Source organism: Pyrus communis, chromosome 12 (assembly GCF_041283825.1).
Source record: "Pyrus communis isolate YQ-2024b chromosome 12, ASM4128382v1, whole genome shotgun sequence".
In the NCBI taxonomy this organism is placed as follows: domain Eukaryota; kingdom Viridiplantae; phylum Streptophyta; class Magnoliopsida; order Rosales; family Rosaceae; genus Pyrus; species Pyrus communis.
The window spans coordinates 2,510,715-2,529,630 of NC_142576.1; the positions used below are offsets into that span (position 1 = coordinate 2,510,715).

Here is an 18,916-nt window from a genome sequence, read left to right on the forward strand (position 1 = left end):
TCAACTTTGAATTAATCTTATCCCTCAAATTTTGAAGAATGCAAGTTACAAACTTAACCTTCGAATGAACACATTATGGAAAGACATAGATATATCAAGACAAAGCGTTCATGGTCTGATCTTTGCATTGACTCTTATGCCTAGTGGCTCAAAGTCTCTCCTTTTCGACGGGGTTCTCTTCGGTGTGGCATGTAAGAGTTGGAGGCAAGCTGTTCTTGATACGGTCCTAGGTCGACCTGTAAACGATTTTCCATAGTATGTAAACTACGGTTGGTTCAAGCGTAACGGAAAAATCATAAGCATATTACAATACAAACTTACTCCGCCAGACAAATCATAAGAGAAGATATGAAAGAATTGATTCTTGAGGAGGAAGTTAGTGCGTCGAAATACAGTTGGTTGCTTTATTAACAACTACAGGGACTTCATGTATCTTGTTTTTCTGTAGTCCTTTTTGTAATAAGATTATCGAACTGTCACTAGGATTTATGAGCATCTACCACATTCACGAAGGCTCCAACTTCTGCTGATGGTTGTTATGTTTATGTCGTATTCGGACGTGATGACAGCATAAGATCATGTAACCTCAGGAATCGAACATGGAGTACCATCTGCACACCCAATCATCTTCGTCACAGACAAATGTATGATCTGATATATTTTGATGGAATCTTATTTTCTAGTTTTCGATCAAATTATTTGGGTGCGCTCAGTGCCAAACTTCAAGTCTTGGGAGAGGACGGCCTTGTTCTCCTTCCTAAGAGCAAGTTCACTTCTTAAAAATGAGATGGCCCAAAATTCATTTAATCCACCCAAATAAATAGTAATTAACTCTAATAAACAATAATTGGCCAAATGCATCTTCATCCCTAAAAAATAAGCTGGCCCAAAGTCTAGTAAATTCGTATTAAAATATTATTAATTTTTTTATAAATTAATAAAAATAATTTTATTTTTAATTTCAGATATGATTTTTCACCAATCTTTAATAATTTTTGTTTTATCTTTTATGTATTTTTAAACAATTTTTATTGAGTTAATCTAGACCGTTGAATTTCAAAAAGATTGAAATCCAATAGCCCAAAATTGGACATGTGGCAAATGGTAATAATTCTGACATTTTTCTTCTTCTTTTTTTTTAAGTTTTTTTGCCGAAAAATCTGGATTGTTGATCTAAGAATTGGACAACCCAGATTTTGCCACATCACTAGCAATTGGGTTTAAAATTCAAATTTTTTTTACTATTGGAAATCCAACGGTTCAGAAAACTAGCCGTTGGAAATCCAACGGCCGTAGCCAAGCCACGTGGTCCATATCCCGTGCCCCTTTAGTGTGCCTACACGGGCACCCATGCATCTTTCGCAAAAAAGAAATATTTGTTGTTCTCTGTCGTCATGTTGACATTAGCATGACACCAAATAGGCCAGTTCCTACCTTAACCATTTTGGACCAACCTACAAACTGGCTTGGACTTTGGGCTGGCCTATTTTTAGGGATGGAGTGGATTTTTTGGGTGCCAGCCTAATTTTTTAGGTTTTGGGCTAGCCTAAAAGATAGACGCTGTCAGTGCAAAGACAAGATTGGGACTCATCTTGTAGCTCTTACTTGGTTGAAGAATCCCACGGGAAACATTATTGGTTAGTATGTGTATCTTGGTTGTATGTTGTTCAATTTGATCGGTCAAACAAGAAGTGGGTTAGGGTTAAGAGCTACGTAGAAGTGTTTGGAAAACTGAACGGTATTTTACGGGTGCCCATTGTCAATTTCAACAGGTCCCCTTGTGGGGAAAACAAGTGATGAATTTGCAGGCAAAACGTTCTATAAAATAGAGATTGACATCCTAAATGAGAGATGTAACAAATTCCAGATCAAATCCTCTATTATTCAACTTCCTGATTCCATTGAGTACAACAAATGAATGTTGAACATTTTTTTTTGTGGCAAAGCAATATTTTAATTTTTAAGCTACTTTCCATCCACATAATGAGGATTCGAACTCTTGTGCAAGACAATAAGCAAACTTATCAACTTATCTAACTCATGAAATAGGTACATGAAAATTTTGATATGGGTGTAATATGGGCTTTATTTCTTCTTCTTTTTCTGGGGTTGTGGGCATTCTTGTCTCTGTATTGCCTTTTGGGTCATCAGCTGCCCCAAACCTTATTCATCACTAGACCATTAGTTGTAGCGCTTTCGTAGTAGTAAGTTACTGTATTACTAAAACTACAAGGCATCTTTACCCAAAAAAAAAAAAAAAAAAAAAAAAAGCAATGCATCGCCGGTTGGGAGCATCATAGGAGCTTTCTTATGTATCCATGGTGCATAAAACAAATCTCTCGCATTTTTATATAATACAAGCAACATATGACTATGAATATAATACATCCGTTTCGTGTTGACAAGATTTTATTTCCGCCTAGTGAACTTTCTAGTGTTTATCGTATTTGGTTATATATACTTCAAAGTTTTTGAAGGCGTGTGTGACTTCAAAGTTAAATGGACAAAGGGAGGGAATATTTGAGACACAAGTTGAAGTTAGCATAGGAAGGAAAAAGGGTACTTGGAGATGTTCAAAGGTTTGGGTTACGAGAACAAATGAGGGGGACAAAAGTGAGGGTCTTCAGTCGTGATTTGAAGTCTAAAGTGCAAAAGCAATCTGAGTGTCTATGACTGTGACCATACTAATTGTTGGGGATTTGAATCTTTTCTTGGATTTCTTCTTCCTTTTCCGTACTTTCTTTTTCCTGTGTTTTGTGCATTCCCAAACATATAAATTTACTACTTGTGCAGTTTACATGCTTGCCAACTCCACATGTGTGAGGTGTGATATAACCCGAAGCTACGTATGTGATTATATTGAGACAATATCGATGTAATTAGTTTTGAATTGCTGGTCTAACGTAAAATCTTAACATAGCATCAGTGTGATTACTTTCATGTATTTAACCACTTTTTAGCTATGTTCGTGGACTCAAAGATATTAGTTATTAGGATAGAAATGGATGAAAATTTCTCTTCAAATTAAATGATTGTATGGAAAGAAATGAGGAAGAAAATGTACGTATTACTAGTTATAAAAAATTAATTTCATCACATGACCAATCATGAGATTAACATGTGATTATAATGCAAAAAATAAACACAATTATTATAAAGTTATGTCCAATGACGCTTCGAAGAAATGACACCTTTAAAAGCAATAAACTTGATTAGACACTGATACTACTCGTTGAGAGAGCACCTCTACTCTAATAAAGCATTCTTACCAAAGTTTATTAAATACCAAACCTAAGTAAAATTTGTGTATACTTTCATCTCTTTACTTTTTCATCCGTCCTAGTTGCTACAACTTGCAAACAAACACACCTATGGTTATGATGCAAAAGAGATGGGCTAAATTCGATCAGAAAATGCGTGAATAGTTGGTAAACAAATCCTTGACCAAAAAAGAAAAGTTGGAAAACAAATAATTCAATTTACCCCTATCAAATCCAACGTTGAGAGAGAGAGAGCCCTGTAACTGTATCAAAGATGTGACTGCTCACCAAGAAGGGTTGTACCTGACATAATTTTATCCCAACCCACCAACAAACCAATGACCAGTCCATGAATATGGACTCTCTCTGGTCCCTGACTTAATTGTCTCCTAATGAGCCTGCCCCATCACTCTTTCTTGGGTTCCCAACTCCCAGCTGAGTGACGACATAAATTACTCGCCTCAACGTTTTCGGAAATGGATCATCTTCCGATTTCTTCCACCTAATTCTTTTAGTCAAATAATTTGAGTTTTTAAAATTTGATTCATTGATTAGAAACAGGAATTCACTTTAAAAATTATCGTATCTTTAATCATTTAATCAATTTTTAAAAATTTAGATTGTTTAATGAGAAAAATTAAATAAAAAAAATTCGGAGAGCATCCCTTTCCACCGTCCCCAACCAGCTGTGAACTCAAGGTACTCAACAGGTACCTATTTGGCCTCTTCTCAGTAAAAGTCCTATTCCATTTTTCTTTTACGAGAACTACGCTCTCCTCAAATTTCATACCCAAACGAGTAAAATGCATGGTTCAAGTAATCCAATTCAGTCTAATCCAGTCCCAAGTACAAACTATGGCTTGACTTTATTTCACACAAGATTTTGCAATCTTTTCAGATCTACTGGTTTGAAAAAAAAAATGGTTATATAGTGCAAGATTCTTGTCGTAGGAGCTGGACAGTTTAGGCATGCGCAATCTCCAGAGAAGATGGGTTGTCTGCCTTTCCATTCCATGCTCTCCCCATCTCTTTTTTTTCTATTTTTATGATCACAGTTAAGTTACGTTAATATTTTATATTAATTTTTTTATATAAATAATAAGATAAAAAGCAATAGGAATATAAAATATTGACAGGACGTAACCATAACTATAGAAATAGAATGAGATGGGAAGAGTATGGGAAGAGGAGGGCAGACAATCCAGGTCCATCTATAGAGAAGAAGCTAAAGTTCATTCGAGAAAGATTAGGGTTAAAGTATTAAATAGTAGCTTAAGTTCCAAAAACTATGATCCAAAAGCGAAAGCAGATCATCGTGCCCCATTGCTTTTAAGGATTCGAATGCTAAACACTTGCACAGGGTTCGACACCATAGCTAGGTATTGGTCAGCATGCAGCCTACATTGATTTGAACCATACAAGTAGAGGAAAGAAATGTATACGTTATTTCGACACTTTCAAAAGTAAGTTGAGGCCGGACTTGTTGATTCTTGTTATATTTCTTTTTTTATTATATTGTGCTACGATAGACTCAAGTTGTAGTATATATTTTTAACCAAAATTTGTCAAGCCAAATCGCTCATCAAGTGAAATTTCATTAAAAATAAGGTGATATTATTCATACATTCATATTTATCTTTTACATGCAATTTTCAATTTTCGAACGTCGAATCAAATGAATTGAAAAATAACAAAGAATAAAAATAATTAAAAAGTATGTGAGAGATAAAAATAAATTTATAGATAGCATCACCCTAAAAAAGACGTCAAATATGATCTTTAAAACAATTTGAAGACCACACATGCCAAAAATACTAAAATTCAACAATTACAAACCCACCGATTCTCATACCATAAAATATACTGTTTCTCTCGATCTTTTGATCTCCAATTATTGGAGAAGATTTGTAGTCAAATAAAGCCATTTTGTGAGCTACCCTATGCAGCATAAAGCATTTTAGTAAGGTTAATTTTTTGTTTGTTTTTAGGTTTGTAACTTTGTGGTGTGTGTCTTGGGTGGCTGCTTGTTGTCACCATTCAAAATATCTTTTACAGAGCAAGAACATTGGTATTTCTTTTCTGTTTTTCATGTTTTATTTTATTTATACAAAAGGGAAACTAAAGAAGAAATGAGGACAAGATTTTCTTCACGGGTTAGGCTTTTAAGGAGGACAAGCGATCATGTGGTTGCAAAAGAAGGGTTCATACTCAGAAACATCTTTCTTTTTTTTTTTTCTTTTTTTTTTTTTTTCCCCTTTCACATCTGAGTTGGTTTAGCTTTCTCTTTGTTGATAGAAGCCAACCGGGGAAACCGCTTGAGATGCAAGTTTTTTTGCAAAATGGTTTGGTTTTAAATTGCTTTGTTTGCTTGCCTTTGTGTGAATCTACATTTTTATGCCTTTTAATCGCTTGAGCTGTAAATTCGTCGCCAAATGGTTTAACTTTAAAATGCTTTGGTTTGTTTGGTCTTGTGTGATTCCACAATTTCACTCTTATCGATTCCTCAACAATTTCACCCTTGTATAATCATTCTGGTCGATCTGACAACCATGCAAGAGTGAGTGCAACCGAGTCCGACCTGTTACACAAATATAATAAGATGGCAGCACTATCTGGCAAGAGAAATGCTGAGTAGATTTTCCTACATTAGAACTCTTCATAATTATTTATCACCTTACAGTTTAACGTCAAATCTCGTATTAACGTTAAAATATCATACAAAAAATATAAAATGACAAAAAATTCATAAAAAGTCACTTTTAAGAAAATCTCTTAGCATTTCTCACTTGTCAATTGCATGAGCTCTATTGCCACCATCATGTTTAAGCCTCAAAGATTCGAAACTTGCTGTACTTGATATTACTCAAAAGAGAACCTCTTTCTTTTCTTTATTCATATGTTTTTTACCATATGTGACAGGACTACTGGTAAAGTAAATGTACCGACTGTCATTTCTTATGATTATATGGTACCACAACATATATACCTATACTCATGATGTTTGGTTGGATTTTTTTCCTTTCCAATTTTAAAGTAGTATACTCGTTTGAATGTGTTTTTAAAATAACTCAAAGCATTTCTTGTAAAAATATTTTTACAACCAATTTTTAGTAAAAACGTAAATGAATCCTACAAAAACACTAGCACTTCAAGTACTTTTGAAACCTAAAAACACATTTTCTCTAAAAACAATTTTAGTTATTCTAAAATCACTTACAAATGAGCCCATAGACCATTTAATTGTATCCAGCAAACTAGTTTAATCATTTGTAAATTATTATTGACTAAAACTCAATTATAACATATTCTCTTCACTTAAAAGAGAAAGTTCTTAAGTTTGAATTTTATAAATGATAAGTTCGAAACCAATTTATTCTCTTATCTTTTAGTGTAAATATAAGATATAAAAAAATGACTATAGTTTTTTGTCCTATGTTAATTTCTCTCCCACTTGAACAATCCAATCTCATACAAACCAATCACATATTTACTGTTAGTCAACCAAGACAGCAACAAAGAAATAACATACCCAAATAGTTAGCTATAAATAAGTTTTGCACCATTTACCCTATGTTTCAATGCTGATTTAGAAGTACGGAGATTATAGATAAATTAGTTAGATATGGACCTAAAAACATTCAAGGAATAGACTTGAAAATGCACTACATAATTTTTAGAAAACACAAACAAAAGATTAATCGTTTAACTGCTTTCAAGTAATATGCTTAATCATGGTCACGAATAGAATGCAGTTCTCAATTAGCCTCTTCTAAACACAAAATGAGTGAATAACCGTAATTCGCTATAATTGTCCCATTTAAAAATAAATAAATAAAAAGTAATCACTTACAAACTTGTATAATGCATTATTAACTTAAATTCCCTAGTACTTGAATATTCTTGGTCCAAACATATTTCGTTGGTACTTTTAAACTCGAATCAGAAGAAAACCTACACAATTATGATTTTGCGGTCAAAGCACATGCAAATTGTTACATTATTCGACACTTGCAAATTGTCAAATAATTGTAAGGATATTTTGACTAATGAGCCCTTAGATCATCTCGAATGGTTGGGTTAAAAGTCAAAATTTTTAGCCCAAAAACAGATTTTTTACTCCAACCATTCTACCCTAAAATTTTAGCCCGGAATTATTAAAGAATGAATTTAGGCTATTTTTTTTGTTAAATTAAATTTAAAAAATAAATAAATATGTAGACTATCGTAAATTAATTTTATCAACATTTTAATCTAAAAAAATTAAATTCCGATAAATATTGGGTAAAATCCACCCCGATTTCTGGGCTAAATTTCGGGGGGAATTTGACATTGCTTTAGCAATAAGCATTTAGCTCAAAATTTTCCCTTGGGTTGGAGTGCGTTTGAGGGGAAATTTTGGGAGATAATTTAACTTTTAGCCTACCACTGGAGTTGGTCTTATGGAATCAAGATTTTGTCTGAATTTATGTTTGGAGTTAAAAATTCGGATCATTTATTTTAAATTTTATGGTCATTATTAATCTATTTTATAAATTTATTTTGCACAAATTAAGAATTAAGATCTCTTTTTCTCTCTTTTTAATGATTTAGATCTCTTGATCTTTAAATTTCAAACATAGAAATCCAAAAGATAATTTACCGATCCTAAGGGGCAAGACCTTGGAGTGTAGTGCTGCGACCCTACCACAGTTGGGGCTCATGATCCCAGACAAATGGGTAGGACCCATGGCTAGAGATCTTTAGTCTAATCATGTCTTCCCCCTACCAATTCTAGTTGTTAATTCGCTTTACGAGTGCCATGTAATTATGGATTAGGATTCTCTTTTTTTTATTTTTATTTTTTATTTTTTTCATCTTATTTGAACGGTTACTGTTAAGCCACGTTAAGATTTTATATTAATTTTATATAGAAAGAAAAAGACAAAATAGAGAATGTGAGAGAAGGGAAGGGAATAGGATGAAAAGAGGAGGGGAGAGAATCCTAATCCTACAATTATAGGCAAATGGATTTTCTCCATATCATTTTCATTAAATTCATCAAATTAAGGGATTCAGATCCTTAGAATTTGATCAAACGACTACAAACAGAGATTTCCTTTAAAAGTTATAATAACTTTAGTTGTTGGATCAAATTTTAAGGATCAAAATCTCTTAATTCGGTAGATTTGGTAAAAGCAATCCGAAGATAATCCCTTTCCCAATTATTGAGCCATGTAGTCCAAGAGCTTAATATATACAGAGTTGTGTCCATCCAACCTATCTCCAGCTATTTTGTTAATAGTGTACAGAATGTGCTTCGAATCATGTTTATGCATGGCGTAATCGTGTTTAAGGTTGTAGTAACGATCGAAAGTGGGGGAAAAGAGATCACTTCCCATCGAATGCCTTTGGTTTTTTTTTTACACCTGCTTTAAAGGTGTTGTGAGCACTATTGTATGACTATTTGATCTATATTTAAATAGGGAATTGTTATTAACATTTCAAAATTCTCATTTGACACTCTAAATTTCCTATAATTAGAAAGAAAAATACATTTGTGAGAAGTGTAGAATTAAATTTTTGGAGTACTAATAACAATTCCCTTTAAATATTCTACTTATATTTAACAATCCTTTTGTGTTTTCTTTGTTAGTTAGAGGTTTGGGCAGTGGTTTCTCTAAAGCAACATTCTCACTCGAATCTTACCTGTTTGGTTCTCATTCTCATCTCAAATTACATCATCTCTTCTAGCCACATTTTAAGATCAGCTCTATAAAATATTAGTCAAATCACAAATCGTTCAGCTATTTAGTTTTAGTCACTTTAAAGATCAACTCTGTAAAAAATTAAGTAAACCACAAATCATTTAATTATTTAGGTAACATTATCAAAGTTTCAGTGCTTAAGTGGAAAACATATTTTGTATATTTATTGGGCAACCGTTGAATAAGTAAAAGATTTCAAATATAGTCAATTTTTTGTATAAAAAATGTTTAAAGGGTGACCTAAGAAATAACGGCTCGAACTTGTGTAACATTGCAAAATAAACAATAGAGTTGAAAAGGTAGAACGACATTGTCCGTATATTATGAAAATGTTGCTAATATTTCTCATCGTCTTTTATGTTTTCAAGCTTGAGGGTAAGACATGAAATACACAGTTCTTGCGAACTAAACTCATGTATGAGTTGATTGAAGGGAATTTTAACGAAAAGTTTATGGTACTGTTTACTTTACGAAAAATCACATTTTTACACTAAAAAGTCAATCATGGTATTATTCATTTTACCCTTTATTTTATCTTTATTGTTAAAATTCAAAATTTTCAAATTATTTTTATTAGTTTTCATTTGATTTAATGAGATTTCCTTGACTCAAATATAATAGTATTTCCTTTGTGTTTTCCAGTGTTTATACTGACCAAAGGGATTCATGTTTCTTCACTGTTTTCCAGGCACAAATTTAAAAAGCTAGTCTTGCTCCCTTCCCTCTTTTATTTTATTGGATTTCCATTTTTCAACTGCCATTAATCTCTGTGTAACTATTTAAACCACTTCTGAAACTGTATTCAGTAAATATTCGATTAACAAATCGGGCTGCGGTCTTTCAGCTACAGAATACAGACTTCACACACACACACACTCTCTCTATAGAACTAAAAAATGCTTGAAAAGAGACACAAAACCCTCGAACAGATGAAGAGAAGGCTATAAGATAAAGTGTTCAATTCTCACCAACCGCCTTTGAACTCTCTCTCTCTCTCTCTCTCTTCTCACTTCACCCTCTCTCTCTCCCCTCTTTATCTTCTCAGCTCACAAGCAGAAAACCTGTTTGCTCTTCTCACTCACTCTCTAAAACAATGAGTAAACAGGAAGTGATGAAGCTTCAGGTACACACCCTTTTCAGTTTTCACTATTTTCTTTCAAAACTGGTCTGAGAATCAAAGCTGCTTAGTTTAGTTTAGAATCCTTCTCATTATCTTCTGTTTTCTCTTAATTATGTTTCTCATTACTATAATCCATACAGTAAGTTATTAACTCAGTCTAATTTGGTTGGTTCGTGATTAATTATACTTGCAGACCTGTGTTTTCAAAGTTAACATTGACTGTGATGGTTGCAAGCACAAGATAAAGAAATTGCTGCAAAAAATTGATGGTACTTTCTTCTCTTCTGTTACCATATTCTCAATTTTCTAACCCAAATATTGTTCTTCTCTTTGTTTAGTAACAACTCCGATTTGATCTTAGTAGAGATTGAACTTCGCCAGACGAAATATGTTTCAATTTACCATAAATATTGTCATTGTTTTAGTGTAGTGGTGTGCATGGACGGAGCCAATGAAGGCTTAATGAGGATAAATGCCCCACTTAAGTAATTCGTTTGTTAAGTGGTAGACTAGAGTTATCTTTGAAAAAATATATGTATCTAATATTCAATATACATTCATACTATTCATATCAAATATTATATGAACAAAAGTACTCTTACTTTGTCATTCAAACTGGAAAACTTCTCTGCCGCCTATCATATATTAATATTTTTCACCACTTTTCCATTACTATATTGAAATTTTTGTAACATAAAATTGTGCTACATCATTATTTGAAAGCATCCCTATTAATATATTAAGTATAAACCATATTATAATAAAAAAAATTTAATTGATTTTTGAGATGCCCTACTAAAAGAAATTTGTAGCTCCGGTGTGAATTTTCATCGGTTTATTTACTTAGGGTAAAACACAATTTTGTTGACTGCGTTTAGGCTCGAAATGGTTTGAATTTTTTGATTTTGGTCACTTTTTAGGTGTGTACACAACAAGTATAGATGCAGAACATAGCAAGGTGACTGTTACGGGGAATGTTGATCCACACACAATCATCAAGAAACTTGAAAAGAAGGGGAAACATGCGGAACTCTGGGGGGGCTCAAAGGGTTCAAATTTCAATCAAGCCCAGATGAAGAACGTGACAATGCCGGTACAGAATGCGAAAGGCGGGGGACACCAGCAACAACCACCAAAGGGCGGAGGAGGCCACCAGCAACAACCGCAAAAGGGCAGAGGAGGCAACCAGCAACAGCACCAACAAATGAAAGGAGGTAATGGTAATGTTATGAAGGTGCCTCAGAAGGCCCAGAAGTCTGTGAAGTTCAATCTGCCGGAGGCGGAGGACTTTGACGGTAGCGATTTCGATGAGTTTGATGATGAATTTGATGATGAGTTCGATGATGATGAGTTTGATGATGAAGATTATGATGATGAGGAAGAGCTTGATCATGGACATCATCAGATGGCTAAGAACAAGGTGATGGGTAATATTGTAAATGGGCCACAAGGAGGAGGGCCATATGGGAAAATGATGCCAATGGTGGGTGCTAATCATGGACATGGCCCACATGGGCCTGCTGGGATGATGAATATGCATGTGATGAACGACAAAAAGTTAGGCGGTGGGGGAGGGTCTGCCAAGAAAGGCGGGGTAATTGATTTCCCTGTGCAAATGAAAGGTATGGGTGGAAATAATGAAAAGAAGAATGGCAAGGATGGAAATGGCGGAAAGAAAGGCGGTGGAAATAGCAAGGGTGGGGATAAGAAACAAGGGGGTAAAAATAAGAAAGAGGGCAAAGATGGCAAAAAAGGAGGTGGGTTGCTAGGGTGGCTCAGCCGGAGTACAAGTATCGGACGCGGCGGTTCCAAAGACGAGAAAGGCAAAGGCAAGGGCAATGGAAGCAAAAAGGGCGGGGGCAAAGATGGAAAAAATGATTTTCATGAGATTGATTTCAAAGGGAAAGATACCAAAGGAGGGAAAGGAGGCAAAGGTGGAAAGGAAAGCAAGGAGGGCAAAAATGGAAAAGGAGCCAAAGAGGGCAAGGGAGGGAAAGGCGCCAAAGGTGGTGATGATGGTGAGGATATCCGGCAAATGGGTTACATGGGCCAAAAGGGACAAATAGGCCAAATGGGTCAAATGGGTCAAATGGGTCATATGGGAAATATGGGTCAGATGGGGCAGAGACCTCAAATGGTTCAGATGGGTCAAATGGGTAGCCATCCAATGGGGCAGATGGGTAATTTTCCTGCAGTACAAGGACTGCCTGCACAGGCAATGATGAACGGCGGAGGAGGATACTATCAAGGCGGTATGGGTCCCGGAAACCCGTATAATCAGCAGCAGCAACAATACTTGGGCATGATGATGAATCAACAGAGAGCAGCAGCCAACGGTGGGAATGATATGTACCATCCGATGATGTACACCCGCCCGCAGCCGCCACCGATGAACTACATGCCCCAACAGCCAATGCCATCAGGACCTCCATCTGATCCTTATGCCAACTACTTCAGTGATGAGAACCCTAATGGTTGTAGTATCATGTAGAAGTAATTTCTAGGGTTTCAGGCTATGTTTTTACTTATTTTTGTAGGATTATTGTGTTGTGGTGCTAAGCCGAAAGTAGTTTGAAAGTATGGAAGGAAGTACCATTGCTTATGCTACTTGGTAAATGGTAATGAGTAAGTTTTGTAGCTTGGTAAATGGTATTGCTTAACCTATTCAATGAGTGAATTATTAACTTCTGATTCGAAGTTTTCTAGGGTACAAACACGTATGAACTCGATAGATCACGACAATTGTAATTTATTTGTATTGTAATTTCAAGCATGTGTTTCAAATTAGAATAGTCATTGATGATTTGTTTAGGCATTATTGAATTCGGTTTTGCGAAGTGGTTCTCGAATTCAAAATGCATCGCGTGTAGGATTCAACTTGGAAATATTTAGAGGATCAATCTCTATCTGCTCAAATTATTAGGACCATCTCTTGACTTCCATTCCCTCACCTCACCGGCATCCACCCACCTTCATCAAGTATTTTGCTTGGAAAACGCAACTTTATTGGCATTTTATATACAGAGCTATCAGTGCACACCAATATTAAAAGAAAATTGTGCCATATCAATATTTTTCTTGCTTGGTGGGGTATTAGATATGTATAGGTCGTTCTCTAATCTCTACCTAAGGACATGGGTTCCATAAAAAATAAAAAAAATAAAAAAACCAAGGAGATGGGTTTTATGAGCGTTTTATCATCTAAATAGACCATTAATAGATTATACTATGCTTGGTGGCTGGATTGAGTTTAAGCCACTAGTATAAAGTCTTGCCTTTGTAGAAGAAGATAGACTTTCGCGTAACGAGTTTACTGTCATAGTGATATTTTGAGTCATTAGGTTAGGTGTAAGACTTTTTCACATGAACTTAAGACTCTTTTCACATGAACTTATATTAGTGATTTTGAACGTAATGATAGCAGTGAATTATTTCCACCTAAATCCTTCTCTAGGAAGAATTTGTAAAACACATTATGTTGGATTGTTATCCAATTTAATAAGTTCATTCCTAGTTCAAATCGAACCATCGAACCGGCATGCAATCTAACAAAAAAAAAAAAGGGAGAAATTATACAACCTGCACCTGTAATTTTCTTATTGAATAAAAACCTACATCAGTCAACTGAATAAAAAATAGTTGACTCGTTACCTGGGAAATTTGATGAGTAGCAGCCCATTGAATGATGTAACAAAGGCCATGAGCAGTGAAGATGCCAGGACTATGTGTCCAAGCCATTTATATGTGGTACAATTGTCAACAAATGGAACGAAGATATCCATAACATAGCTATGACATGCAGGTTATGTTATATCGATTCTCTATAGAACGTGTAAAGTGCATGTCGTTTGCCTCATTTCTTGTATTCTGTCAAGCAACCTTAATGAATAGAAATCCATAAAGTGTAAAGAGAATATGAATATTGTCACAAGAACCTAACATAGCGTATATTGCTAAGAATTCAAGATGTTTATAATGTATAATGATAATGATTATACAATATTTTAAATTGCAAAGGTTTATAGAATTAAATTAAGATTGATGAAGATTCAAAGTAATGACTTTGTTTAGGATGACAATTTCTCATTCGGAATTTGTAAAAACAAATTTTTGATCAAATCATACATCGCAATATACTAGGCCTCTAATTCTTTAAAAGGTTTACCTAAAAAATTTGCGATATAACTAGAAAGACGATGAAGAAAAAGTCTGTGAGTTATAGAAAGTTCACTACTGTTATTGCTCACGTGGATAGCATATGGCCTAAAAGAAGACTAGGGTTTGCAGCGGAAGTGATTGTGAAGACATGATTACTAAGGTTTTCAATCAAAGAAACAAGTCACATGCATTCATTATAATAGTGAAGTAAGCATCCATCCACAAACAGGAAACATATTATAGTGAAGAAAGAGTCATGTCTAGGGCTTCAGACTAACCCCTAACTACAAAGAGTTTAATTACTCATGTGCAATAATAAAATAGCAAACTAAAAATTCATCAAAAGCTTGAGACAACTGAGAAGAGACGGAAGAACCAGAGAGCACCAGAGCAATTCTTGTCTCGCGGCTGGTTTTCTAGAAAATCATCATTTATCTTAGCCGTTGATTTAATTTTGTGTATCTTTTACCTTTAATGATTAGATTAGAAGACCTAAATACTCTTTTAAAGTAGTGTCCTCACTTGTGCCTTGAACGCTACTAAATCTCTAAAATCTTGACAATATTCGCAAATCTGCATGAAATCATCATTATGAGTTGTTTGTGGTAAAATACCAATAAAGTCTACTAGAAAAACGGGAATCATAAACTGTAATATTCTCCAAACTAGACATTTAGAGCTTTCCACATATGAGGTTCAATATTTGATTTGTCCCGAGGAAGTGCAATTTAATCTTCCAACTTGACTGATCTACACATCAAACCTCTACTTCCAGGGTGGAAAACATCTTTCAATCCCAAAATACTCTATTTTAGCTTTAATTTCAATGTTATTGCTTGGGAACACAAATTTGAACAAAATTAGTGAAAAGCAAAGAAAAACGTAAAATACGACACAAAAATTAAGTCTAAAAAGCAATAAAAATAGGTACGGAAACGAACCTATGCTCCTAAACACTTAACAATGCTCCTAAACAACTAACAATTCTCCCCTTTCTCTCTTTCTCCCTGCACCAACTACGGTTAATTAGGACCGACTACTGTTTGGCCATGCATATGTAATCTTGCTTTATAAACAATTAACAATGCTACATAAATTAAGTGAGATGATTAGGGTTGCTTTTGTTTCAACCTGCCAAACTAAGAGCGGTGTCAAGTAGAAGCCAGAACCCAGTGACACTCTTTTGTTTGTTACTTAAAGCACAAGCTATTGCATGGCTGGGTACATGCCTCTTCACTGCCAAGTGCCAAGTACCCCTACACACTCACCAACACTTTGTTTTCGTGTCAAGATTTATGCTCATCTCTTTCCCTTTACATGTGAACCCCCCCACCCCCAACATTCGTAACGTCACATAAACTGGAAAACTTTTCCAAAATCTATCAAAGAAGAACTCAATGCCGAAACCCTAAAATGTCCACATGCATGTCCATAACACTCTAGAGCCTGCCCTAAATTAGTAACCCTCGCACTATAAATTGTGAACTCCTCTCTCTCGTTCTTTGCCAATTCCCACGTTTCCTCTCTAGCCTCTAGGTATACAAAAACTTCTTCGTTCCAACTCAGAATTTGTTTCCAATTCCATCCATGGCTTCTTTCCTTCCCAATTTGCTCCTACTCTTCTCTTGCTTTTCCCTTCTCATTTTCACGTCTGTGGCGACAGTAAAAACCCGACCCCAAATCCCCATCAAGCCGAATAAGCTTGTCCTCAAGGTGCAGAAAGATGGGGCAACCAATCTTCATGTGGCCCAAATTTACAAAAGAAACCCTCCAGTCCAATTCCCCTTTGTGGTTGACTTAAATGGAAGGTTCTTATCAGTCAATTGTGAGAACCAGTACTTGTCATCGGGCTACAATGCTCCGGTTTGCCACTCAACACAGTGTGCTAGAGCCAATCCTAATAGCCAGATGACATGCCGCACATGCAGCTCATCTAGAACCCCACTAGGGTGCCACTCCAACGCGTGTGGGCTCATGACCACAAACCCTGTGACTCGCCAAAGCGCTATGGGTGAGCTTGCTCAAGATGTCCTCTCAATCCCATCAACCCAAGGCTCAAGCCCTGGCCCAATGGTCCAAGTCCCTCAATTCCTCTTTGCATGTGCACCTTCAAATATTATGCAAAAAGGCCTACCCAAAAATGTTCAAGGTTTTGCTGGCCTAGGCCACTCCCCAATTTCCCTACCCTACCAACTAGCCTCCCACTTCGGCTTTCCAGCAAAATTTGCCGTGTGCCTCCCTTCTGCGCCTGGCCAGAATGGCGTCATTTTCTTCGGGGAAGGACCCTATCTCATGAACCGGGGCATCGACGTGTCGCGCAAGTTAACCTACACCCCACTGACCATAGGCAGGCAAGGAGAGTACTACATAAACGTTCAATCCATCAAAATCAACAACAAGGTGGTTCCACTCAACACATCTCTCTTGCCCTACTCACCAAAACGAGGGGTTGGTGGGGCAATGATCAGCACCACAACTCCCTACACAATCCTCCAAACCTCAATCTTTAGGGCACTCACTCAGCTTCTCATCAATCAGCTCCAAGGGGTGCCCCAAGTGAAACCCGTGGCGCCATTCGGGGTGTGTTTTGATGCGAAGAGATTCGCCAGCAACAAGGCAGCGCTTACGGTTTCTAGCATAGACCTTGTTCTAGACAACAACCGGAACATCTGGAGGCTGTATGGTCATAACGTTATCGTCCAGCCAAGTCCCAACGTGGCGTGTCTAGGGTTTGTGGACGGTGGGTTGAGGCCTCAGGCTTCGATCGTGATCGGAGCACTCCAGTTGGAGGATAATCTGCTGCAGTTTGATTTGACGAACTCAAGGTTGGGATTTAGCTCTTCGTTGTTGTCCCGCAGGACTAGTTGTTCCAACTTCAACTTTGGCAAATCCTCCACTGGTGCTGAAGAATCTACTGAATCCACCGATGAGCCATAAATTGTGATCTTCCTTGTGAGACGTGATCTACGTGAGGGTGTTTGTGTATGTTGATCAAATAAAGTCTATGTAAAATGTGAAGCTTTGTGCTTTGGTGTACGTAGTCTCTTCTATATCAAGGGACTGGATAAATAAAACTTTGTTAATTATTTGTTCATGACCAACTCAAAGTCATTCATGTTTTGTATTCTTAGATGGATTCAAACTCCAATTTCATTTTTCTAACAATTGTCCGGAGTGAAAGATTGTTGGCGTCAAGTTGCAAATAGTAGTGTGCTCCCTTTTATATACCCAAGTTTGAATCTATCTTTCTCTAGTATAAATTAGATTAAACATTTCATTCCAATATAAAAACAAACAACAATTTTCTTGTATGATGACAACACTTTTCTGGTGTGACTACGATTACAATGTCACATTGTTTAACAATATACCTTAGGCCCTTTTTGATGTGACGACGATAATTTTTTAGTATGACAATGATTACAGTGTCACATTGTTTAACACTATATACGTCTTTTTGTTGTGACGACGGTTATAGTACCACGTAGTGTTTAACTCTACACTCCTGTCTCTGGGTCCATAACGTTGTTCACCTAGAACAAAACCAATTGTATGGTGTTTGCCAGGCCTAGGCTAGTCTCTGGCTAATTTTGTTGTTGGGCTACATCATTTTTCTCAGCCAGTGAAGGTCAGCCTTCACTAGAAGAGCCCAAAGGGCCTTGTTTGTTTTTTTTTTTCCTTCTTCTTCTTTTCCCCACTATCATTTTCCTCTTTATCTTTAAATCAAATAAATTTAAAAATATTAAGAGATAAAAATAAACTTAAATGTACAATTTTTTTTCTTTTCAAATTACAAGATAAGCTTTAAGGTTCGATTTACTTACTTCAATATAAATAAAACCATCATCATGCGCTCCTTCATAACTCAAAGAAAACTGAGTTATTAGTAACAACATGTATTCTTTGAAAATACAATTTCTACCTTGTAATTTTATGAGGAGGGCGAGTATAATATAATATTTTTTCAAGTAATTCAAATGTTTTTATGAACAAAATTCAAATTTTAGAATTTAGTATTTATTTTTCATTCTCGCATTATTTGTGTAGTCTTTTTAGCTCAGTTAAGTAAAAACACTACTTTTAAGTTTGAGGTTGGAGTTCAATTTTACCGTTTCTCAATATAGCTGGTATAAGAACGAGATATTAGATAATACTTAAGTACTGATTTGTGAATATTTTATATACTCACTTTCCAATTTGATCTAATAAAAAAATATCACATATTCCTTATTTTTCAAAACAATAAAACATGTTTTAATTTATTATTGGACAAAATTAATGACATATTTCTTATTTTTCAAAACAATAAAATATGTGTTAATTTATTATTGGACAAAATTAAGAGACGAGAAGAGTAAAAGACAAATGGGCCCCACCGACGTGTCTTGTCCAATGACTGAGCAGTATATCCAAAGGGAAAAGGATCCTCGTCGATTATTTTTCTAAAGATCTTAGGGATCTCGTGATCGAAACTATCAATCCTACATCGTGAGGTTAGAAGTTTTTTTAAAATTTAAAATTAAATATAAATAATACCTAATAAAAATTGACTATACGATATACAATAAACAATTACGATCATGAATCCTAGCATCGCAGAAAAAGGATCCAGCGATCCCATCCAAAGTTCACAC

At 35.5% G+C, this 18,916-nt stretch overlaps 2 protein-coding genes across 2 annotated transcripts; both read left to right on the plus strand.

Annotated features, from left to right (window-relative positions):
- Positions 1-9,680: 9,680 nt before the first annotated feature.
- On the plus strand, positions 9,681-12,815 carry LOC137745480 (heavy metal-associated isoprenylated plant protein 34-like). The gene is made up of 3 exons (XM_068485436.2): positions 9,681-10,127; positions 10,318-10,393; positions 11,045-12,815. The coding sequence occupies exons 1-3, from the start codon at positions 10,098-10,100 to the stop codon at positions 12,613-12,615; spliced, it is 1,677 nt and encodes a 558-aa protein (XP_068341537.2). The 5' UTR covers positions 9,681-10,097; the 3' UTR covers positions 12,616-12,815.
- A 2,796-nt stretch (positions 12,816-15,611) lies between these two features.
- LOC137744688 (gamma conglutin 1-like) lies at positions 15,612-17,376 on the plus strand. The gene has a single exon (XM_068484458.2). It carries the CDS (start codon positions 15,870-15,872, stop codon positions 17,217-17,219), a length of 1,350 nt encoding a protein of 449 aa, XP_068340559.2. The 5' UTR covers positions 15,612-15,869; the 3' UTR covers positions 17,220-17,376.
- Positions 17,377-18,916: the final 1,540 nt, after the last annotated feature.

Excerpts from the sequence above, each read along its gene's own strand:
- LOC137744688 (XM_068484458.2), top strand. The coding sequence starts at position 15,870 with ATGGCTTCTTTCCTTCCCAATTTGCTCCTACTCTTCTCTTGCTTTTCC.
- LOC137745480 (XM_068485436.2), top strand. The coding sequence starts at position 10,098 with ATGAGTAAACAGGAAGTGATGAAGCTTCAG. Across the intron at positions 10,128-10,317 it reads AGGAAGTGATGAAGCTTCAG|ACCTGTGTTTTCAAAGTTAA; the intron begins GTACACACCCTT and ends TTATACTTGCAG. Across the intron at positions 10,394-11,044 it reads ATTGCTGCAAAAAATTGATG|GTGTGTACACAACAAGTATA; the intron begins GTACTTTCTTCT and ends GTCACTTTTTAG.